Here is a 25,594-nt window from a genome sequence, read left to right as displayed (position 1 = left end):
TAACAAACTTTTTAAAATCAAGCAAAATAGATGAAAAGCATGGCTCAAGCACAGCTGCTATTTACAGAAGACTCGCTAGCTTATTTCAGACAGTGTGGCTTTGAAACTGTGAATTGGTGTTCATTGTCGAAACAGGTTTTTTTTTGTCAACTAGATGACAAACATTTTCTTACTATTAAAAGAACCCGGAATAAAATTGTAATTCTTCTGGGGAAAGGAAAATCTCAGATAACATTAACTTTAAATCAGTTCAAATCCCTGTGTGATTTAAAGGAAAGTGTTTTACTATTGGCCTCATTTTTATAAGGACAGTCAACATAATGGATTATACTGGACTAGGTCTGGAGTTTCAATCTCCAGAGCTGAAATTTTATGAAAACAGACTAAATACATTCGAATCCTGGTCTCAGCAAATTCAGCCAAACAAGTACCAATTGACATCTGCAGGTTTTTATTATACAGGAAAAGCGGATATAGTCTCTTAGACTAAATAAATGGAAACCAGAAGACGATCCAATGAAAGAACACAGATTGCGTTCAAAAGCATGTTTATTTTTAAAAAATGGTTAAACAATCAAATCAATATGAAAGTTCTTCTGCTTTTGACGAGGATCTGAGATGGAGTCCATGGAATTTGTCTACAACCCGGAGGTAGTTGTTCTGAAAATTTAAAATAACCATTAAACTGTTTATACAATGAGTGTCTTACATTGATGATATATTCGTCGGACACGTCTTACGTTAAAAATGAGTACCTTTAGCAACATTGTACTTCATATAAAAGAGTATTTATCAAAGGAGGAAAACAAAGTTCAAGTATGTCTTCAGAAACATCAGTCAGAAGGTTGTTAAGTCCTTTTGAAAAGATGTCCAGAGTAATATCGGGATTAGTGTCACTAGAAGCATGTCATAGAACATCAGATGAAACTGGACAGGAGACCATTATTTGGAAACTTTCATGTTTGATGACTGCAGACATTGAATCTCTCCAGTGGTTGTGTCATAATCGCAACTGTGAGATTGAGGATATTGATTTGAACCGTTACATTAAAGATAAAATAGAAGACCTATATTTGTTAATGGCCGTTGTTGATAAACATAAACATGGCGGGAAGTGTTTCTGATTTTAAAAGATGGAGATATTGTTCTACAATTTATGCAAAAATAAATAAATAAAATAACTAGATATAGTATTTTATTTTCTTTTGCATTTTTCTTACAAAGTTGTGACTACACTTTTTCATCATTTTGAAAGAGTGATTGCACGTTTTTTCACCATTTCAAAAGAATAATGACTTCATTTAACTCATTTGAAAAGTATGTTTCCTCATTTTGTTTTCCAACAAAAGAGGTGCTACCTCAGTTATATTTCAGTAAAATGAGGAAGATCCAATTAGCCTCAATTAGATTGTTAGTAAATCTTTTACTGTTAAAGGAGTGTGTACTGTTCCATTTTTATCTTTTCAAATCATGTCATTTTACATAATTAAGCATCATTTTCTTAAATTCTTCTACCTATGTGTGGTTATTTTTGCAGGTTCACTTTTTAAAGATATATTAGTTTTCATCATTTCAAAAGAGTAATAACTCCATTTAACTCATTTGAAAAATATGTTTCCTCATTTTGTGTTCCAACAAAAGAGGTGCTACCTCAGTTATATTTCAGTAAAATGAGGAAGACCTCAATTAGATTGCTGTCCTCATTTTCGGTGTTATTTATTCTTTACATCATTTCTAAAGTATGCGCACACTTTTACCAATTTGTTTAGGGTCATGTTAAATTGTCCTTAACTTATGAGAAGACTGATAATATCAGATGACCTGTCAAACCACGGATAGCAATTGTTAGCCAGCAATAACAGCTTAACGCGCGTGACCTTTCTTCACTCATTTATAGTGGTTTTGCATTTCTACAACAAAAGCATTCATTAGGTGTTTATACGTAGTTTAAGAAAATTGATTATAATAATTGTATGTCTGATCAGGTAGCTCAGTGAAATTTTAGCGCTGTCTTGGAACCTAGATGGCGGGAAGTAGATATATTTTGGTGGAATAATTTATTACCTTTACAGTCTAAAGCCAATTCTTAAATGTTTCCCTATATATGTCATAAATCTCTCTTTTTGTAAATTTTGATCAAATATCTAATTTATTTCTAATACAATGCTAGATTTTACACATTGTAATTCAAAATATGTTAAAAGGTTAGAAAAGCTGGTATTTTGCGCTATGCGAGGAGATTTCCAAATTATTTCAACAGTAGAGTGTAATTAAGTCACGTTAAAGTAGCATAGAACGGTACATTTATGTCCAAGACAACGAAAGCAATCACATTTTTAAAGAAAACAAACCATACCACTTTAAAGTGCAACTAAAACGTTCATTTATTTTTGAAGGATATTGGAAAGTAGCTTTATGTGAAATTAGTTTCAAAAGAGATTCAAAAAGTCGAAAAAAAGACGATACATTATTTATATATTCAAATGTATGCAAAGAAAGTGTTGTGAACGGAGGGGAGCATGCACTTTACGGTTAGGTTTGTTTTAAACTTGGATAACAGGTCTCATATTGGGCCAGAACAATTTGTCTACTTGGATTGGTTACCAGTTTCTAAGAGGGTTGATCAGATCATATTGTGTCATGTTCATAAAATCAGGTATGGTTCTGCCCCAGACTACCTTGGGGAAAATTTTGTCCCACTAAGCACTGTGCATACTCGCAATACCAGGTCAAGCGTAGTTGCAAAATCCAACCTTGTTGATTGTGATGGTAGTTATCTTTTCAGGGATACTGGGCGATTTTCCAAACACAGAGTTCGTGGTTTTGGGGAAAGGTCTTTTGCTTCAAAGGGAGTTCAGTTGTGGAACAACCTCCCTCAGTCTATTAGAGATATCCCTGTCCAAAGTAGATTCAAGGCTGCTGTCAAGAAGCATTTGTTGTCCTTTTAGATATATTTTCAACTGATAGGAACATTTTTATTCTAATTACATTTCATTTTTACTAAGTACAGTGCTGATTTATTTAATTTAATAATTATTTATTAAATTTTTATCAATAGATAAGTATTTAAAATTTTTATTTAATTTATTATTTTTCTATTTATTTTTATTAAGTACAGTGCTGGTTTATTTAATCTATTAATTATTTATTAAATTTTTACCAATAGATAAGTATATAAAACATTTTTATTTAATTTTATTACTGTTCTATGTACTTTTATCAATGCTCAAGGAGTAAGTAACAATCTCACTCTTATCAATAATATTTTTTTTATTTTTTATTATGTGTAAGTTTGTGCAATAACTCTGATTCTCTTTCAAGTATAATCATGCATAATGCTCAAATTTTATCAGTATTACATATATTAGAATTAATAATTTAAGCTCTCTGTGATAATTACATTCCTCTATGCAGATAATTTATTATAACATGCACTCTGTGTTAAGTACATTCCTCTATGTAGAATGATATATTTATTATAATTAATACATGATTTTCCCATGGCACTGCCACCAATAACAAGGACCACAATAGAAATAATTGAAAATCACTTTTCACTTTTTTGTGTTATCCTTGGTATTGGTGTGCATGTCATGGTCTTTAACAAGTGTATAATAATATGCTATTACTTTTGCTGATATTTATGCATTTTGTTATTGCCATGCTATGTCACTTGTTACCTAAATAAAACTTACTTACTTACTTACTTACGGAGAATTGAGAGCAATTCCAGAAATGGATGGCAGTATATATTCAATACTCCTTTCTATTTACCTCTAAAAGAAACAGAAATTCAAGAACTTGATTTTGTTTTAAAAACAGAAAGTGGTGAATTGGCTACATTTATAAGTTCACCATTGTACTTAACACTTCATTCAAACGGTATCCATTTTATTCCAACTATGAGTCGCTCTAATTTATATGTGCCAGATCCACAAATAGGATGATATTTAAGTCACAAGAAAAAAATAGGATTTATCATACCTAACACAGTTCTTGTCTGGAAAGTGAACTCGATCAGGTCAACATTTATACAAAAGAATTTCTGTCTTTACTTTATTAAAGACACCAAAGGGCAAAGGAGACGGACCTGTTATTTTGTGGAAAAAAAAAAACTTAAATAGTGTCAGTTTAAATTCATTGCTTTTTCTTTCTCAAGATGGTGTTTAAATGCAATATTTGTGGAAAGGAGTACAGTCGTCGTGACAATATGCTTAGACACAAGAACGCATCCCATGAAGACATTGATGATGACAACGACTCGAATATATCAGATGAGGAGGATAATCAAATAGACCCGTTAGAGCGCATAGTCGATGCAGCTGTTGATCAAGTCCAGCCAGAATATGAAGATAGAGTCTTAGCTTTAATGAACCAGGAAAACATCTCTGAATATGACGCTCGAGAAAGAACGTATAAAAGTATGAGAAGTATATATAGGAAAGCATTAACTGGCATCTTCACAGACAACGTACTGTGGATTCAAGCATTGAAAGATAATGATGTTTTTCAATCGATCAAGAAAACAGCTGATCTTGCTATTGAAAATGACGATTTTAATAGAGAAGAAGCATGGAAATATGCTTGTAATAAAAGAAAATTTCTGTTTGAGACAGTTCTGGATGATTACAATCCTCCACTGCTTACACATGAGGGACAGCAAACTGCATGAATTGTTACACTTTCAAAAGAAAATGACTGAAAAAGACTGATAAAACTTTCATTTTTTATTTATATTTGCAAAAACAAAATTTAAAGATACCTTTGTTATGCATATGTGATTTACTGAACTGGACTTGTAAAATAAAAATTAAAAAAATCGTGTAGTTCTCATCATTTTCGCACCAGGTTAACAATTTAAAATAGGTAAACAGTAGCCTTTGCAAATACCCATGAAGCATAAAACAGTTTCAATTTACATGTATCGTTGTAGCTTTTATTGATCTACAGTTCATCAAAGCGAAGGACAAGGTATGAAAATAATAGTATCACTTTTCATGTTTACATTTTCAAACGCACGGTAGTACGCGTGCTGAGGTCATAAAAGAAATGATCAAAAATGTCGCCGTTAATATTATATTTTGAAGCATGGTCTTACTCGTACAGATTTGTAAATTTTGAGGAAGACGTTTTTTAATCAACATATTAAAATAGATCAATGATATTCTTCTCTGCTTTAACTTGTTTACACACTTATTTAAATTAGACTTAAAGATATCCAGAAGTCATGTTTCACAAAAATATTTCACCTTTAGATATTAACTTCAAAACCTCATCAAATGAAGTTTACTTTACTAAATATTTAAATTAAGTAGCATACAGAGCTTCATTCATAATTAAAAGTCTTGATGTAACAACAGAGTGTTAAAAAACAGCTAGCTTTTTAGTGGTAGTATACATTTATATTGTTTTTACATATTCATACATACGATGTGTATTATTTAATAAACCTAATGCATAGTACTGTCAGTACAAACAAACTTGTTAATTTCATGTCTACATAAACTATATGAAGTAAATATTCATGTTTCTAAACACAAACTGAGCTTGTGGTCATTCAATGTCTGTATTACAAATTTTGTATTACTTTAGCATTTGAATGAAGCGATAAAATCTCAAAATAAGAAACACAAATGTGTCTCATATTAAAACATGTACATCTTTTAAAAATGAAGAGCGTGTTAAATAATACTGCATGAACAAAAAATATACATTAGGAGTATTCGTACACACTACAGGATTGAATAAAGGATCGCTGACTGTATAAACATGATTTATAGCTTTGAAACAAAGGATCAAATAAACAGAGAGAGGGGGCGGGGGGGGTGGGGGGGGGGTTAGATGGAGAAAATGATAACGCACTGACCGTTCAATGAATTCAGTGTTGGTATCTCTTATAGTCAAACGAGATAATTGGTACTTGTCAAAATAAATTTACTAATGTATTCTGTCGTATCTGAGCTAGTCCATAAAGTTTAGACATTCTGTTTGTAATTTTACAAATTTGATAAGAAAAAAGATAACAGAGAAGTTTTGTACAAAGCTGAAGTGTCTATTAAATTTCAGTTTAAGGCTCAAAATTTGTGAGCATGATCCATTTGTACTTTGATCAAATTTCTTCTACAGCTTGTAAGATTTGACTTTTGTACTTGCTGTGCTTTTTACATAGTGATGTTTCCCTACAATTTTTGTTGGATAGGTGAAATAACCGTTTAGGAAAAAAAACTTTAAGGTAGTTTTGTACTTTTACAAAAGCAAGATTAAAAGGGTGTATGTTCTCCATAACGATTTGATAAAAGACATTGAGTCGTAAATCATTTGCCTTTCTCCTCTGATAATTCATGTGGGAGAGTTGGTGGTTACATGAGGAGAACAGGTTTGTACTGGTATAGAATCCAGGAACACTTGTTAGGTTTACTGTCCACCTTTACATGACTGAAATACTGCTGAAAAACGATGTTAAACCCGAAACAAACTTTGTATCAATAGATGTGGTAATGATGACAATAAAAATATACTTGTAACGTGTTATGCGGAAGTATTTAAAAACATTAGGTTTGTCACATTAGCAACATGGTCTGTCAAAAATTTTATATTCTTAACAGCACTGTTATACAGAGTCATAAATTTGGCTGTCTGATAATTTCATCAAGTATTGGAATATCCGATCACAGCAAATATAGGTATTTAAAAGCATTGTATATAAAAATAATGAAGTCAAGTAATACGTTGGAATAATATTGAAACATATTCTCTAAACTAGGTGATACTTCATCACATTGTGTTTACAAAGGTAAAATTTGATCATTACCTTAATCAAGAATTTGATTGCATACTCAATATGGGTAAGGGACAAAATATCAGGTCTCTAAATTTTACAATGTGGAATTGTATTACTTTCAATCAGCTTTTCACAAACTATTCAAGCCCTGGATAGCTTTGAAATCATCCCCTTACAGGGTAAAATTAACTCTCACTGAATAATAGGTTTGAATTTTAACGTCTTGATCTTTTCATTGATAAACATTTTATCAGTTTAAAAAATCTCAACTTGGAGTTTAATAGCAGGAAAACATCCCATTGAAAAGACGGGCACACATGTATAATCGATACACCTGTCCTGTTAAATTTTAAATTATCGCTGTGATAGTTTTCAAAATTGTCCACTAAAGTTTTGTTAAGATTTTTATACATGCTTTGCATTTTACATGGAGATATTTCCACACAACTTCTGTGGGAATTGATAAAATAACCTGAAAATGGTATCGCATTTTTTATGAAACAAAGATAAACAATTTCTCTAAATATTACATATGTGTTTTTGTGTGCAGCACGCAACAGTTTATGAATAAGTATGTATAAAATAACATGAATTCATACAAAGCCCATGTGGTAACTGTAACAAGTATATGCATGGTAAATCACAGCATACGTTGGTGGTGTAAATGAATCGTTAGCTTATTACATTATATTATAATGATGTAAAGAGTCAAACTCTAGCAAGATTAAAACTTACAAACTCTAGGACAATAGTCTAAAGCTCTTTATATTACAGAGGTAATAGAATGTTTCAAAGTTCAATGAAATGTCACCATCTAAGGTTTTCAATAGTAATTAAAGCGTAGATAGCGTGAAATGGGATCATGTTTTCAAAATAGTAATCAAAGCTCTGAAAGTCTGGAAAGGTTGATGTTTATATATTAATATAATTATGCAGTGCAACGTTTTCCTGTCATGTAAAAGGTTGGTTCTATGTCAAATATAAGCTTTATTATTACTTAATTGTTAAGCGGACCATTTACTGATATTTTAAGTTATGTTATATGTTTCAAAAAGTCATTCGAAGCTGTTTGATAAAAATGAAAGGGAAAGTGAGTCGCCATCTTGGATTAAATGGTTTTAATCCTTTTTACTGCTTAGGTGGTACAAAATTGTTATAAGCTGTCATCTTAGTCGTTCAGGTGGTTCAAAATGGCCGCAAGTCGCCATCTTGGTGGTTCAGGTGGTTCAAAATGGCTGCGAGTCGCCATCTTGGATTTTGGTGGTTTAGGTGGTTCAAAATGGCCGCGAGTCGCCGTCTTGGTGGTTCAGGTGGTTCAAAATGGCCGCGAGTCGCCATCTTGGTGGTTCAGGTGGTTCAAAATGGCCGCGAGTCGCCATCTTGGTGGTTCAGGTGGTTCAAAATGGCCGCGAGTCGCCATCTTGGATTTTGGTGGTTTAGGTGGTTCAAAATGGCGCTGAAATCCCCCTTTTTACACTACTATTATCTTGTGCATGTTTGTGTTTGTATGCGTATGTGTTGGGAGGGGGCGGGCGGTAAGCATACATTTTATGTCCTAAAATTAATATATCTGGTTTGCTTCGCTCGCAAATTTATAATCGCTGAAATGTAGAGACCGGACGACAGTCTCAACTTCATCATATGCGCCACAACATAAGAAAACCAACATGGTGGCTTTGCGACCAGTATGGATACAGACCAGCTTGCGCATCCACGCAGTCTGGTCAGGATCCATGCATGCTGTTCGCTTTCAAAGCATATTGCAGTTAGAGAAACCGTTAGCGAACAGCATGGATCCTGTTCTGGATCTATGCTGGTCGCAAAGCCAGAATATTGGTTTTCTCATGGCACAGCTCATATTGCTTTTATACGTCAAATAGTCACGCCCAAATTATGTAAAATATACGTGAGATTGCACTATTTGAATTACGCATCCAAAAACAATTATCCGAGGGAGCATATTCTTGGACCCCGGGTCCCCTAAAACTCCGCGCTAATCTTGGATTCGTCCCTGTATATAATGTAAATTTTACTGTGTATCACAAGTGCACTCTTTCGGAATCATGTAATTTTGAAAGAAAGAATACACCACAGTAGCAGCCAACTGATGAATAAATGTAAAGAAGATAAAGCTGCAAAGTGGAAGGCGCACTAGTATTTAATGAATCTAAAAGTATCCAAGTCTCATAGATTAACCTAAATGAAATTTAAGATATTATGCAGAGTAATATTTAGCTTCGGTATTTCATCCTGGAACCAATTTGATTTACATTATTCTATACTGGAGTTGCCAGTCATTCGAAATAATTATGTAATTAAGAAATAATAAGTTCCCAAACGTGGTTTATCGTAGAATAACCCGACTTCTGAGTTCTTATGCGTAAGAATATATTGTTTTGCATAAGAACGAAAAACTCGGGTTATTACGGCCTTCGTGATATATTGTTTCGCATAAGAACGAAAAACTCGGGTTATTCTACGATAAATCACACTTGGGAACTTATTATTTCGATTCTAACACGACATACTAGTATCAAATGTAGTAGAAAATAATGGTAACTACTTTTTACGACCGTGCTACGCACCTAGATCGGATGACGTCGTTGCACGCGAGTGGTTTATTGCAGAATAACCCGAGATAGATTTTACTCTACATGTATGTAGGTTATTTGCTGGTCGTGTTAGAATATATTGTATACATGCCTAATCAGTGGTAGTTAAAATGAAAAAAAATGATACTAGTTTGACTGTTTTTTCTTTCTTGTTGTTGTTTTTTACAAGATCGGAATTACAGACCTACTCGAATAATTTACTAACATATGGCCTCTGTTTTCAGAATAATTTGTGATGCACGTGCGCATGTCTCTAAGTGCACGTGAACAGGTCTGGCTAGTGTAATAGAATACCGGTTTACGTGCACACATAGACCTTCCCGCGAGATATTTATTGTTCATTCAAGTCTTTCCGAAATATATAGACCCTGGGTAAGCAAAGGAGTGGGTGTGTTAATTTATTTCGTCGTGACAGATATAATTTTTGATATAATACTACGAAACAATATTAAGCGTTAAAAAATGTTTGTTTCCGGTATCCCGACCTACCCTAATTTTTTGGCCCGACCCTAAATGTTTTTATGGCCTTGGAGAATATTTTTGTCAACATCTTAACAAAAAGTTGCAAAAATGCAGTTTTTATGCTTTAAATATGGCCAGTGATGTTAGAAATCAACTTACTTATACTCTAAAGGTATAACACCCTTATTTGTATTCATGTTTTGACACAAAAATAATTTCCGAAATGTCTCCCTTAATAAAAAAAAATCCGACCTACCTACCCTATTTCTTTTTAGCATGTTACCGGAAACAAAGAATTTTTTTAGGCCTTACGTATACATCAAAACTGCTTACACTTAAGTCTTGAAATAGCGTTATTTTGACAGTATAATATGACGCTTAGATTACCCAATTTCAAAGATAAAATATCATAAATATATTTAAATTCATTAATTCATTTTTTTGAGATTCCAGTTTTGAACGAATGAATGAATTAATGTCTGTGTCGCCCAATTCATTCGTAAAGAATTTTGATTATACGAAATGAAACTTTTTATCGGTACTGTAACTGCTTTTTTCTTCCTTGCAACTTTTTTCTCTCGTTTAACTCCAATGGCATTCATGAAATACTTTTGCACGCTAATATTTTTTCTTCGACTTTATTTCAAACCCTTGTAACATCAACGTTTGATGTCGATTATTAAATGAAATGATATTTAAATGAATTTTGATTGATTGATTGATTGATTGATTGATTGATTGATTGAATGAATGGTTTCCGGCTATTTTCTGGTTTTTTTATATCGATATTTCAAAATTTTGTCAGTTGAAATCTTCATCTTACACTTTTATTTCGTTATACAGCAATTCATAACATCTACATTTTCATTTAAATCGACACAGTAAATATGAAGAAACTCTTGTTTCGGATGCACAAAAATATGTTTCATGATGTGTTCTTAAAAAAAAAGAATTAAACGCACTATTCATGTTATTATTTTTCTTCTAATTCAGTTAATTAAAATTAAAAGATAATTATAAATCAAATATGTACTTACCCTATTGCCCGAGTCTTCCACTGAAGAGTTTTATGACAGTATATATTCTTGAGTGCGGTCACTGCAACGGGATTTTAGCGCCACGGGCTAAATAAACACACAATGCGTGTCCACGCTGATTGGACGATTCAATTAGCGGCGCAGGTACTTTGACCATGCCTATTATCTCTTGACTTTAAATTAATACGTATATTTTTAATGTAAATTAATGTCGCAACTGTTCCGCAGAAACTTTATCTATAACGAGGAGATGGATTAATCAGTTTAATGCCTATATAACATTTGATTAAAAGTATGTTAATGAACATGAACAATGTCATAGATATATGTTGTTTTTCTTTTTCTTTCAAATTAAAAGTTTGCGTCAATTTTCATAATAATTGTACAGTACCACAGAAACAATATAATATTGGAACAGTGTATACATAAAAGCATCTGCGGAATTACTTGGAAACAAAAATAATCAAAGGAAAAGAACACAGATGTCACTTAATGATTTTATAAGTAAATGCTGACTGACTGCTGTTACGTAATAATCAAAATACTATATCATCAAGACAGCAGACGATATTTTATCAACTGAATGAAGGACAGCGTGTTTGTTCGAATCTTTGGATGTTGACATATTATCATAAATATTTTGCATTGTATGCAAGAGTGTTGTAAAAGTGCAGACAACAGAGTGTAATATTTGTATACAAAATAATGAATGTAGCCAATCTATGTCCAATATCATAATATTACAATCAATTCTCTGAGAAAATCTCTTAAATAGACTGGCATCTGGCGCTGTTACATTTGCATAGAATAAAAGAAAAAATACAAAAGTTAAAGTTTTGTGAAGGGTCTTTATCATCACTCTTGTTGCTAGTCTACTCTTGGGGTATCATCAGTCCTAAGTTTGACGTCAAAAATATTGATAAGGCACACTATTTGGTTTGCATAAATTACGATTATATGTAAAGGTCAGTCCATTAATATTCCCTACTGCATGGGATTCTATAATAGATAGACTGACGTTTACATGCCATACTTTTCGACAGCGATCAGGTCTGGCAATTATTCTTGCATACGAATTGAAATAATATGTATCCAATTTAGTATACAAAATACCTCACCTTGGGACTGAACCATCTGTTTAAGAAGCTCAGTTTGTGTTTGTAAATCTTGTAAGCTGTTGCGTTTACGTTCTATCTGAAACAAAATTAATTGTCCATTTTACTCATTAGTTTTCAAGCCAAATAACAGTATAGTGATTAGCTTTTGAAAATGAAAATTCATGAAGACAAATGCAGGCTTTTATCTAGGAAATGCTTTTGTAGAAAAGCAATGTCTCCCCCAAAGCACAGAGGTAATAGGCAGGAAGTCAAACGGGGACAGTAGCTAAAGTCACAGAGACACTGATGGTTAGGTTAATGGCTTAAATGCAATAGGGATCATCTACTGGGCATGTCAAATCATCCCATGAAGTTACAGCGCTCTGGGAAAAGTAGTTCTCAAGTTATGGATCGGAAAATGTTTTCCATGTTCTGGCCCCTGTGACCTTGACCTTTAACGGAGTGCCCCCAAAACAAAAGGGATCATCTTCTCTGCATGTCCAATCATCATATGAAGTTTAAACATTCTTGATTTAGTAGTCCTCAATATATTGATAGGAAACTATTTTGCATGTTCAGGCACCTGTGACCTTGACCTTTGATCAAATGATCCCAAAAATCATTAGGGGTCATCTAATCTGCATGTCCAATCATTTATGAAGTTGAAAAGGTTCTTATTGATCGGAAACAGTTTGTTCTGCCATCTGTGACCTTGACTTTTTTATCAAGTGACCCCAAAATCAAAAAGGGTCATTTACTCTGCATGTCTAATCAACTGTGAAATTTCAACATTATGGGTCATATGGTTCTCAAGTCATTGATTGAAAACGATTTTCCATGTTCTGGACTCTGTGACCTTGACCTTTGAACATATGATCCCCAGATCGTTAGGGGTCATCTATTCTGCATGTTCAATCATTCCATGATGCTTTCCTTTTCTGAGTCAAGTGGTTCTCAAGCTATTGATCGGAAATGACTATCCATTAACAAAAACAATAGGGGTCATTTCCTCCGTAAGTTCTATCTATCACCGTATTAAGTTTGACGGTTCTATAATGGGTCTCTAGTTATTGCAAGGAAACGGCTTTTCAAGTTCTGGCACATGTGACATTGACCTTTGATCAAATGACCCCAAACTCACTAGGAATCATCTATTCGGCGTGTCAAGTCATACTATTTCAGCATTCTGGGTCAAGTGATTCTAGAGTTACTGATCGAAAACGGTTTTCCCTGTTCTGGCCCCTGTGACCTTGACCTTCGATCAAGTAATCACAGCATCAATATGGATCATCTACTCTGCATTTCCAATCATCCTATGAAGTTTCGGGATTCTTGGTCAAGTGGTTCTCAAGTTATTGATCGGATATAATAATAATTCGTATAACGTTGTATACTTATTTATTTGACCCAATGAAAATCTATAACAAGTAGCTTTGGAAGAATGGAACATACCTTAACCTAACAAAATAACAGTAGACTCGGTTTGATTGAGCGTGATCATGGGATATGAAATGTGGAACAGCTATTAGCACCGGCTTAAGCGGAAATCTGCTATATTCAAACATTGAATTAACTCTATGGTATTTAAGATACGTTTTGCTCAAAGTTGTTACTTGTCGCTATACAATCAAAAACCTAGAACTCAAAGTATTATGAGTATTAGATGTTTATAATTTTAGTTTTGTTTGTTTTAGTTTGTATGTCTTAGATAATATACAGTGCTTTGCTGAAAACTTTTATTTCAGTTGCAGTTTATCACTATATACAGCAGTCAGAAAAAATATCAGAATCAAACCTGATCTAACCCCGGTACTTTAACTGATATTTGAAATTACCGCCGCCTTCTACATTGTGCATCTTACATCATTTTTAGGTAAATGCCAGCCAACACTATGAGTAATTTGTTTCCGCAACAAGTAGAATCTGTTTGGTTAAATGGTACATTATAAGCCATGTTTTAAATAATTTAGCATTAATTTTTTGGAAAACAGTTTGCTATGAAGGAACATTTTTAAACATCTCGATATCTCGAAAGGAAAACGCTCGTTCATTTTCAAAGTCTTTTACTGATATTATTTCAGCGTTTTACATTGCTTAACAAACCTGACAGTTACATTATGCGCTCTGTCCTGCTTTTCGGCTAAATTTATGTCATGTCTCAACATGACTATATGGTATTGTTGAAAAACAATGCCACCACATAGTCACTTACCTCTCTTTTATACTGATTACGTTCTTTATCCAGTTCTTCTTTCTTCTTTGTTAGAGATTTTAAATACTGTGAACATTCACATGGATCTGGGTTTGATATGATTTTCTGTATATAGAAAAATATACACAAATAACAAAAAATAGTAAACGGAATTTCTAGTCGGGGTTTTCAAATATTTGATGTTCACTTACAAGCATATACTTTTTTTTTAATTTATACAACAATCTACATTCTATCTGAGGTGTAGAAAGAAAAGGTATCTTAAATCAACTACAAAAGAAAAATAAACTAAGTAAACTAACAGAAAGCCAGCTTTTCCAGCATTTTGCAACATAGGTATATCCCTACTTAGCAATAACAGTAGGCAATAATATACTACTCATGAACTGGCGATCGTTCATATATTTCTCTCACAATCATATATATGTGTATGAGGAACATAAGAACGAGTATCTTATAAACATTTACTAATATGCTAATTTATAATGCCAACTTGTATCCTTGCAGATCTCATGTTTGGGGAAAACAACTGTTCTGAATTTAATCATATCCCTTAATGCAAAGTATCTCAGAGTATCCTTGAGATCTAGTGAACTTTCAGGGAGAAAAAACATCTAGCTTCTCTGGTTCCAGTCAGTTAAAAGATTTGAGTATATGTGCAAATGTTGAACCAGTACGAATTCGCAGTACAATTCGGGAGTGTATATAAAGTAGCATCGAAACTGATATCATTTTTGGTTAATTGTGATATGTGTACGCTCCTTTGTACTGTTAAGCGCTTAGCCGTAATTGGTGTGGTATTTTGTGGCGGTGATCCAGTCTTTATACAAATTCAGCGGATAAACCAACTTACTTTAACATCTTGCAAATGACGATCATTCCCCTCCTGTAGACATTTCAGTTCTTGCAATCGTTGGTAATCCCCATCGGGGACAGTCCGGATATCATTTTGCAATGCGTTCTTCTTCGTTTCCAGATGTTTCTGTACAATACTTTTATATTCTTCTGGTCGATATGTAGAAGATTGACCTCTTTCAGACTTCATGCAAGTATGGAAAAGTTATGCATTAGACAATGTAAAACATATCTACTTTTAGTATTTAGTAATCTCAAAAATCAACATCAAAATCAACAGAAATTAAAATATGTAATATAAACAAACATTCTCGCCAAGTTCACACTTACTTTGCTTTATACAAGCTTTACTGGAGTTTGGATCATCACTGTACGAATGTTTTATAAATCGATGATGACAATGTATAGTTTAATAAAAAGGCCACTTGTTATATACATATGCATATACATACATGCATATACATATTTAAGAGTGTGGCATATATGTAAAGTAATTGATACTAGTTTCAGTAGCAATATACCATAACTGCTTACTTTGACGGAAGATAATTTCATAGTTTTGAAATGATATCTAAATACATACACTGTTTTTATCCATGTTGTTGGTTATTTCCTTTAATAGGTCTTGCACCTGTTTGCATTTGATTTTGCTTTCCGCATGATTTTCACCTAGCATATTTTCTAAGTCATCTGCAGTCTTGCTAACCTCCAAAACCGATTTGATGACCTCTTTGTGTTCCTTTGGCTTAAAATCTATTGTAAAATTTTCATCTTCAACCTTAAAAATATTGTTTCATTTTTAGAGATCGACAGAAAGTATACAAATCAGTTTAATTGGTTATTTATATAATACCTAACAGTTACAATAATTCTTATAACTAATCGGCGTTCTAAAGATAAAGTTTTCAAGATCATTTTGTAAAGGATGATGCTTAGAAAATAAAGTAGCAGAATTACCTGTTGTAGATATTGTCTAGCGTCTTTGTAGTATATTGCTCCAGGGTCACAAGTATTTTTCAAGACCTTTTCCGACAGTACAAACACCTCTCGAGTCTTAGTATCAGGAAAATGATTATCTGGTGAATGCATGAGCTCGTTTCTTATTGTGATCATCTGGAAAAAAATGCAAGTCACTATAAGCGAGTGAATGAAGTATTGCCATGCAACTACTGGCAGGTGTCTAGTTATCTAAACTGTGATATAGTTTATAATAGATGCCTTAAACCTTAGAACCATCTAGTTCATTTCATTTGTCATGACACGTTATGTTCTCATTCTGTATATATTTTCATACGTCACATTATCTACTTGCTTTTTACTGTCAATCGTATAATGCATGATTTCTCTATAATGCAATGTATGTTGAAATTGAGTGACTGATTAAAGTTCTATTTGGCTGTTGGTCTGATCTCATTGTTCCATAAATTTATACCGTATCTGTAAACTATTTCCTAAATGAACACCAGATGTTGTATGTTATTCAAGTAAAACATTAAGCAAGTTTCAATTAAATGCATTTCAATGGTATTGCTGGCCAAAAAAATATTCGTGAATTAGGTGTAACTCTATTTAAGGACGCATGCGGCAGTTTGGGGTAAAATAATACCAACTCCTTGTGATCAGACTGAACGAACTTCAAGTTTCCATGTATTGAGCATCAATGATATTATATTATTTTCGCATTTTTTGTAAAGTCTGAAAAAACATATTATTCAAAACCGTTTCGGAAAAGAGTAAACCACTGACATTTTTCCCCAGTTAGTTAAGATATTAGGGCATATTTACCTGGTTAAAGAATAGGGTTTTGATAAGCATACTATAATAGGCTGAATATAGCCTAGAGTGCTACTGTTATGACCAATCTGGCGCATTTTCTAGCTTCTCTGCCCCCAAGCAATACGTTTTAATCATTAAGCCTTTGTTTTCTTCAGATGTTACTGCTTCTTCAATTTCCTTCTCCAGATTCTATCTTTGTGTATCATACCGTTTACAGTGAAAGAAATAGTTTTCGATCAATGTCTTCTTTATATTTACAAGCGTCACAATATTTTGAGACAACTTCTCGTCAATTTTGGACATATGTGCAGTTAAAGCTTGCAATGACCAATTAAAAAGTTCAATCCATCTTTCCTACATTTTTAAAAAGATTACTCGCTCTAGTGTCATCGCGTTTTCTTTGGCATTTCGTTTTTGTTTTTCCTTATTTGTTTGATTGCCTCTTTCTTGTCCATCTGTCCACTGATTTCTTCATCCAATTTTTGTGTTTCTACAGTTGCTTCTTTTGGCAGTTTGTCAGCTAATTTATTTCCATTAATACCCATATGTCCCTGAATCCAGTGTGCAGTTAGCTCGTTACCTCTATCCTTATTTTTATGCTATCATTATCTGAAGTGTGATAGCGATTTTTCTTTATAGAATATCGGACCAAAAAACTAGTGTTAATACTGTTTGGTTCCAAGGCACTTATATTCTGGATGAAATCAAGTGCTGAATGCAAGCCCATCAGTTTAACATTGAAGATTTTACTGGCTTTACTTACTGACTTTTTTACAGCATTAAAGGCTCACAATTCGGGCCATCAAGAAAATGCTGCCCTGCCCCGTTAGCTATTTTTAAAATCTTTTATCAATCAAATAGTCAGTATATTGAAATATCACAAAAAACCTTGAAACAAAATGACGAATATTGTGCAATACAACTAAATGTCGTTTATCATGAAGAATGTATTTCTTCCACCACTTACCATGCAGAAGTTGTTTAATGTCACAAATTAAGGGCCATAACTCTACGGACAATCACTTAACCATACCATTCGAACGATATACACAACTAGGCCTGGCAGCGGTAACTCCGGTAAAATTCGGTGGTATTCTAGCTAATGGTATTGTAACACTTATCGAATAATTTGACAAATCAAGGGTCATGACTCCGCTTAAAATTTTTTAATCGGAACATGATGATAATATGTACAACTACGATTAACACTAATCACTCGTGATTTTGTTGAAATTTAGCCTAATTATGTACAGCAGTAGTGTAGAATATGACAACCAAGGGTCATGACTCTGTTAAAAATCAATGAACTGGAACTTGCCGAGGATATATAAAACCGGGCTTAGCATAGCTCAGACATCTGCTCAATGGTGTTTACAAGAGAAGTTGCCAAAGCATTATAAAGTTAGACAAACAAAGGACCAGAACTTCACTGAAAATCACTGATCAGGAACATGCCTATAAAATGTATATAAGAACTGGCACTGATCATTCCTGTAAGGTTTGGTGAAAATCCACCCCGTTTTATAAGAGAATTGGCTAAAACGTCATAAAATTTGACAAATCAAGGGCCATAGCTCTGCTGAAAAAAATACCGAACCAGTACATTTCCAAGATATGCACAACTAGGCTTGACAAGTTTTTATTTAGTTCGGTGTATTTCTTATTGATGGTATCGGATCAGTTACACCGACAAGGTAAAATGCAACAAATCAAACATCAAACAATATTGTTAATGAGGCATTGATCACTCCTGTAATGTCCGGTTGAAATTCTCCCAAAACTATCGAAGAAGTGGCCAAAACATCAAACAAATTTGATGAATCAGGGACCATAACTCGGTTGCAAATAATCAAATATGATATGCTAACCATATTCACAACTATGCTTTGCGAAAATCCCACTTATCAACTTTTGTGTAAATCCGTCCAGTGGTTTTGGAAGAGATGCGTTGACAAACCTTGTGACAGACGGAACTAAATCAATATGTTCCCAAATACATACCTTTGTCCGGATAAATTCTCCTACAGTTTTCAAGGATTTTGACTGAAACTTATAGCATCTCTGTCAAGTGATATTGTACTTATTCTCAGGACATGCCATGTCTGGTTAAGGTTCCCTGATTTTTTACAGAATAATTCATATTGTTCAGTATTAATATTATATTTGTCCAGATTACTCCTCCTACAGTTTTAAGCTCACCTGTCACATAGTGACAAGGTGAGCTTTTGTGATCACCCTTCGTCCGTCGTCCGTCGTATGTGCGTCCGTGCGTCTGTCAACAATTTCTTTTCGGCACAATAGTGGTTTCATTTATGAATTTATTTTAACCAAATTTGCACACAACTTGTATCACCATAAGATCTTGATTCCTTTCTTGAACTGGCCAGATCCCATTATGGATTCCAGAGTTATGGCTCCAGAAAGGGTCAAAATTAGCTATTTTGACCTTGTCTGCACAATAGCAGCTTCATTTACTATTTGATTTTAACCAGACATGCACACAACTTGTACCACCATAAGAGCTTGGTTCCTTTCTTAAACTGGCCAGATTCCATTATGGGTTCCAAAGTTATGGCCCCTGAAAGGGCCAGAATTAGCTATCTTGACTTTGTCTGCACAATAGCAGCTTCATTTATGATTTGAATTAAATCAAACTTGCACAAAACTTGTGTCACTAAAAAATCTCGGTTCCTTTCTTGAACCGGCCAGATCCCATGAGTTATGGCCCCTGAAAGGGCCAAAATTAGCTATTTTGACCTTGTACTGCACAACAGCAGCTTCACTTATGATTTGATTTTTACCAAACTTGCCAACAACTTGTATCACCACAAGATGTTGGTTCCTTTCTTGAACTTGCCACATCCGATTATGGGTTCCAAAGGTATGGCCCCTGATTTGGCCAGAATTAGCTATTTTGACCTTGTCTGCACAACAGCAGCTTCATTTATGATTTGAACTTGCACAAAACTTGTGTTACCATAAGATCTTTATTCCGTTCTTGAACCTGCCAGATCCCGTGATTGGTTCCAGAGTTATGGCCCCTGAAAAGACCAAAATTAGTTATTTTGACCTTGTCTGCACAATAGCATCTTCATTTATGATTTGGTTTAAATCAAACTTGCCAACAACTTGTATCACTATAAGATCTCAATTCCTTTTTATACGCCCGAAGGGATGTATTATGTTATCGCCTCGGTGTCCGTCTGTATGTCTGTTAGTTAGCAATTTCTCTTCTGCTCTGTAACTCTGAACTTCTTGAAGGATTTCAAAGAAACCTGACACAAATGTTTACCTCAAACGAGGTGCAGAGCGCATGTTTCGGATGGCTCACTTCAAGGTCAAGGTCACATTTAGGCGTCAAAGGTAATATGACTTTGTTTTGTGTGTATATTGCTCAGCATTTGCGTTGCATTGGAGTGTTTTTGTTTTTATTTGGCAGATCCTTTTTTGTTCACTTACAATAATGTTTTAATTACTCCCCTTTTATTTGCTATAAATAACTTATTTAGTAACGTTTTTATTATTGGCCGTCGGGAAATACCGAGACCACTTTTCAAGTGCAATGATAACAGCTGAGCGATATAGGGCCATTACGGCCCTCTTGTTTACGAATCTTTCTCTTTATATAGATTTTTTTTTCATATTGTGAATTTATACATGTACTACTGTATACCCCAGTATACATTGTCAGACTAGTCATGTATTACAGTATTAATGTTTCCCATCTACCAATAAACACCTCACCTTCTATTTATTTTAGAAATAAAATGACGTTGTTTTTTTTTTCAATACATGTACTATCGTTTAAATTGTCAGGATATTATGTTCTACCGTAATTTTCAACTACATTTTGGAGAATCGCATAACTTATTCCTAGATAATTACTCTTTTGAGTGTTTGAAGTCATGAAAAAAAAAAGTTACTATATTCAAAACAAATGGTGTCAATGTACTCTTGTTATGATACATATTTTCAGAAAATAGTTGTGAAAGGATTTTTGTATTGTCAATTTGACATTGAAGCAGTCAATTTAAAAACAAATGGTGTCATTAAACTGATGTATGCCCTTCACTAACCTAATCTAACTACTAGCCTCTACGCTTGTAAACATGTCTTATGTCTATTAAAGGTTAAAGATGTTTTTAAGTATACATACGCTTTTATAAACATCTTCCGAACACTCAAATTTAAATAGTTTACAACTTCCCATCATTTTAATCATTTTAGAGATGTCAAGCTCACAAAATTTGTCATTTACTGTATCATCGTTTTCATCAAGTATGTATAACATTCCTAGACGCACAGCAACACTGTCATTGTCTCCTTGTTTTTTCTCAGGTATTTGTCCCTCTTTTTCTTCTTGTTTCTCCTTGGGAACAACAAATTTCCACTTGCACATCAGTTTCAAAGGCAGTACATGGTGATCCAATAAACGATTCATTAACTTTTCGCAAAGCGAATGTTCACAGCGCCACTTTTTGTTTGTTACATTTTTAGATGTCTCTAAGTGTTTAACACGATTCTTGCATACGCATATAAGGAATGTCTCCAAATGACTTTTTTCTGAGTCCGACAAATTTGAAATAAAATGTTCCCATTTTTGTTTCACTGTCTTTTGTAATGCAGTATTTGTCGTGTTTAGTGCAATTACTCCCTTTAACCAGTTCTGAAAGTCCCCATTGTAAATATCTAAAACCTCCGTCATTTTAAAATCTAGATCAGATACAAAACACGCTATGACACATGTGTCTCAAATATTCACCACACCTCTCTTCAAAATATTATTTAATTGAAACACTCCTGTTATGCTAATGTTTCGCGATATTATATACGTTTGGGCGCACGCTTTATTTATCTAGGCATTGATTTTTCAAAATAACAAATGCAGTAGTTAGGTATCAGATATCATGCTTTTGTGTAGTTTAAAGCCTTATACATCCTAGTAGTTATACATTCTTCTTCACAATCAAAGTACGAAAAGCAATTCTTTTCGTGGGTGGGTACATTACAGCATCTTCAGATATTATGGAGGCACTAACCCATGTACTGTAAACCTAGAAATGTTCGCGGATACGATATTTCGCGTTTTTCAAAACATGAACATTTTCGCGGATACAAATCTTCGCGGAATCACATCCATCGCGAATCCCGCGAATATGAAGTCGCAAGTGAACATATTTAGTATAATAAGGTAAGTATCACTGCATAATTGCATTTATACTATTCTCGAAAACATTCAGTTTTATTGTACCCTTCAATTATAAATGCACCCTAATCATTTTTATCCATATCAACGGTTATTCACACCTCCAATTATTGACAGTCAGTAAATTGCTGTTACATGTGTTATTACACTGTCATTTGTTTGCCATTTAATAGGCGATTAATCCACACTTAGCAGAAATAGACACAATATTTTACTTACAAATAATATATCGTATTGGCTGCCGACTGCAAATTGCATGTATATGTCGTTCGATAGATGCATATTGTTTTTGTTTTTATCCCCTGTTTGCCTTACGGATCGATATTGAAAATGCTGTTGCTTCATAAATAAATAAATTGTTAATCAATTGAAATAATGTGGATTTGTGCACTCATGTTATACAATTACGGTACTAGAATATGAATTATAAATATCCAGGTATGTGTAAGCACAGAACCATTTTAAAGCGATCTATATAAGCTGAAGCTAGAAGCTTTCGCGTTTTTGTTAGAACAGAGTTTTTCGCGGCTATTTAATTTCACGGAAATATACTACCCGCGAAAGGCGCTAATTTAAAAAGCGCGAAAACAATTCTAGGTTTACAGTATATTACTCTGACAATTATCAATAACTTGATTCGTTGAAAGGAAATATATAACAATATGATTATACAGAATTACAAGTTCTTTTTAGATTAGCAATGATTACTGAATAGTAGTTATTGAATAGTTCATATCTTTATGTTACATTAAAAACACATGTTTCAAAGTCACTTTTTTTTTAATTTAGCGGTGTGATGGAACTTCAGGTTTGCATGACGACTACGGATGTTAGGGACTAGCTGGGTGTTAGGGACTAGCTGATGACAAGACAGAAAACTGGGCAGAGTTCATGCGCGGATCAAGACGGTCGGGGTTCCGGGGGTCGTGGATCCCGGACACGACTGAAAAGTCCTAAAAAAGGAAAGAAGAGAAGAAGGAAAGGAAATGGTTTTTCGAAAAGGCAACATTAGGACCACATTCAAAGTGTAAATGACTGCTGCTACATACGACCCCGACGTAATTCATATTTGTGTTAATTATCTCAAAGAAACAATAACAATACCTAAAAAAAACTTAATTATATTGTTTTTTCCCCAAATTTAACAGGTGAGCTCATAAAAATATTTGAAAATAAGGGGTATATTGCATATAAATTGCACTAGAAAATGAGTTCGTAAATGCTCCTAAAATGCCCCAGAATGCAGGAAATGAAGCGCTGAATTTCAAAATTTGGCCTGTTCAACGAAAATATATTGACAACCATTTATAGTAAACGGCTAACATCCAAAAAAAATCACATCAAATTATTCAGTGTATAAAGTCACATGGTTGGACTCTTGTCAAAGTAAGGGTTCTGTCGCACCACCCCATGAGAAAATTGGATGGATCCGCGTAAGGAGTATGTTCGAGGCAAAATCTTTCTCCGTGACTCTTAGAAATGTCGGTGTTTCTAAGCATGCCAAATGTGTCAAAAGATGATAAGAGCGCCTTAGTCATGACTACTGTGTTACTGTTAATGCCGTGACATTGTGTTGGTGTGATGCTTACATCTCCAGTGCAAGAATGAAGTGGCTGAACAATGGGAAAAGGGGCTCATATAGGATCAACTAGTCTAATAGTATAATGTTCTGTTAGAGACAGAAATTTACACCGGAATCTTTTACTATATTTCAATTTTATTTCTAACATCCAGGATACATCTACAACTAATCCAGTTCGTAAGGTCAAAACTAGGTTTACATCATAACAAGACGTCGAGTACGATGAGCATTTTAGTTCCGGCTCCAACATGGATATTAACTTTATTTCAATTCGTAGATTTCCGGGCGTTAATTTTACAACTACTCCACCCGCTAGCGTCAATCCATAGATAACTCATTTGATCCAGGTTCGTCCATTTTTCACATCTGTACGTATCCTACTTAGGATCAGAATCTTTCTGATTTACCCCACAAAACATTACGAATCTCAGGATACGAGTTATATGACCCAATGAAGTGCCTACACCTTAAGTAGCTTGAACACTGAAATGGGACCTATCCCTAAGGTGACTATGTCTTGGACTGGCTGACAAACGAAATAGAATGTCCTTTGTTTAAACGTATAGCTGGTGAGACCAAATATTGTAACGCCTCGAACAATGGGGACTTACCAATTTCTTGTAATTATGAGCAGTCATTGATCTTGGCTATGATTTGAACTGTTTTAGTAACATTTCCTTGCAAGCTGACAGTAACGAAACACAGAATTGTACACATATGTGTTGATCTACATAATATGACAGACCAAACTCATATTGTACACCACCATATTCGTTTTAATCTTATCCGAACTTTGTTAACATTTACCGAGAGACATCCGTTTTGGCTGGTACACATTTAATCCAGATTTTGTAACATTTTCCTACATGTGAATCACTATAGACTTTGCACAATTAACCTACAGTATTTAATTGTTTGTTAAAGATAAGTGTCATCCATTTGTACATTCTGAATTGTGCATAAATCACAATATTTTCATGATAACTCACTGAATTTGTCACATTTCCTGACAGGATATGCATCCTTATTTGCATTGCATTGTTGGACTATTTACCGTTACAAAGCAACATAAATTATCGTTGTCATCTACAAAGATGTTTAAATCACTTGAACATGTTGGAGTTAACTAAATGGTGCATATTTTGATGTTCTTTTCATCTACACACTTCATAAAGTCGCCATATTTATGATACGGCAGTATTCAGCATAGAGTTTAACGTTTTAGGTCACTGTGACCATTCGGTCACTGTGACCCGTTGGTCACTAACCATTTAGTCAATTTACCCAAAGTAATCCATTTTGACTGTTATGGTAACTTTTTTGGGTCACTTTCTCTGGAAAACTATAAAAGGGCCCGATTTTTGCCATCTGCAATCACTTCAGCTCAAGCTTTCAGACCTAAAACCACGTTTGGCTTGTTTAAATAGATTTTTTATTAAAATGAACACCATGCTGAATATAGATGTAAGAAAGTTGCTCTGCAATCAGAATTTATATTAATTAAAAGCCATAGGTGGTCTATAAAAGCCCTTTTGATACAACATTTAGTAACATTTCTACGAGTTTTGTTTGCACAGATGTATTTACATATTCATTGCTTATTTAAAGTAAAGTAAATTAATGGATTTGTCTAAAGTACTGAAAATATAAGTGGCTATATTTTTATAGAAGGAATTTCTGTTGCTGAACATTGTCTTTATATCCGTGTCAATATTTACAACTTATGGAACACCAGATCAGTCATAAATAGATTAATCCAAAAGGAGATGTATATTGAATCTTGCATTTTTAGTACCTTAAGAGTGTGCAGTATTGTTTTGTAAAACATTTTAAAGTTCATTGTAATCCGCTTCGCTACCTGTAAACTATGGAAAGCCGGAACAGTCTTAATCTTATTTGATACGTTTGTACTTATACTGACAGAATTTAACCATCAATAGATGAATATATTTATTATCAAGAAGAATTTGTGAT

General features: G+C 33.8%; 1 protein-coding gene across 1 annotated transcript; it reads right to left on the bottom strand.

The window, feature by feature from the left end:
* Positions 1 to 8,774: 8,774 nt before the first annotated feature.
* On the bottom strand, positions 8,775 to 21,567 carry LOC123554698 (uncharacterized). Its single transcript, XM_053547133.1, has 7 exons — positions 20,989 to 21,567; positions 16,014 to 16,169; positions 15,640 to 15,834; positions 15,055 to 15,240; positions 14,202 to 14,306; positions 12,006 to 12,086; positions 8,775 to 8,792 (listed from the first exon to the last, which is right to left on the bottom strand). Exons 1-7 carry the CDS (start codon positions 21,535 to 21,537, stop codon positions 8,775 to 8,777), a joined length of 1,290 nt encoding a protein of 429 aa, XP_053403108.1. The 5' UTR covers positions 21,538 to 21,567.
* Positions 21,568 to 25,594: the final 4,027 nt, after the last annotated feature.

Source organism: Mercenaria mercenaria, chromosome 7 (assembly GCF_021730395.1).
Source record: "Mercenaria mercenaria strain notata chromosome 7, MADL_Memer_1, whole genome shotgun sequence".
In the NCBI taxonomy this organism is placed as follows: domain Eukaryota; kingdom Metazoa; phylum Mollusca; class Bivalvia; order Venerida; family Veneridae; genus Mercenaria; species Mercenaria mercenaria.
Note: the sequence above shows the minus strand (reverse complement) of the source record. Positions and strands in the feature narration are given on the sequence as shown.

Excerpts from the sequence above, each read along its gene's own strand:
- LOC123554698 (XM_053547133.1), bottom strand. The coding sequence starts at position 21,537 with ATGACGGAGGTTTTAGATATTTACAATGGGGACTTTCAGAACTGGTTA. Across the intron at positions 16,170-20,988 it reads CGGAAGATGTTTATAAAAGC|ATGATCACAATAAGAAACGA; the intron begins GTATGTATACTT and ends ATTTTTTTCCAG. Across the intron at positions 15,835-16,013 it reads CTAGACAATATCTACAACAG|GTTGAAGATGAAAATTTTAC; the intron begins GTAATTCTGCTA and ends AATATTTTTAAG.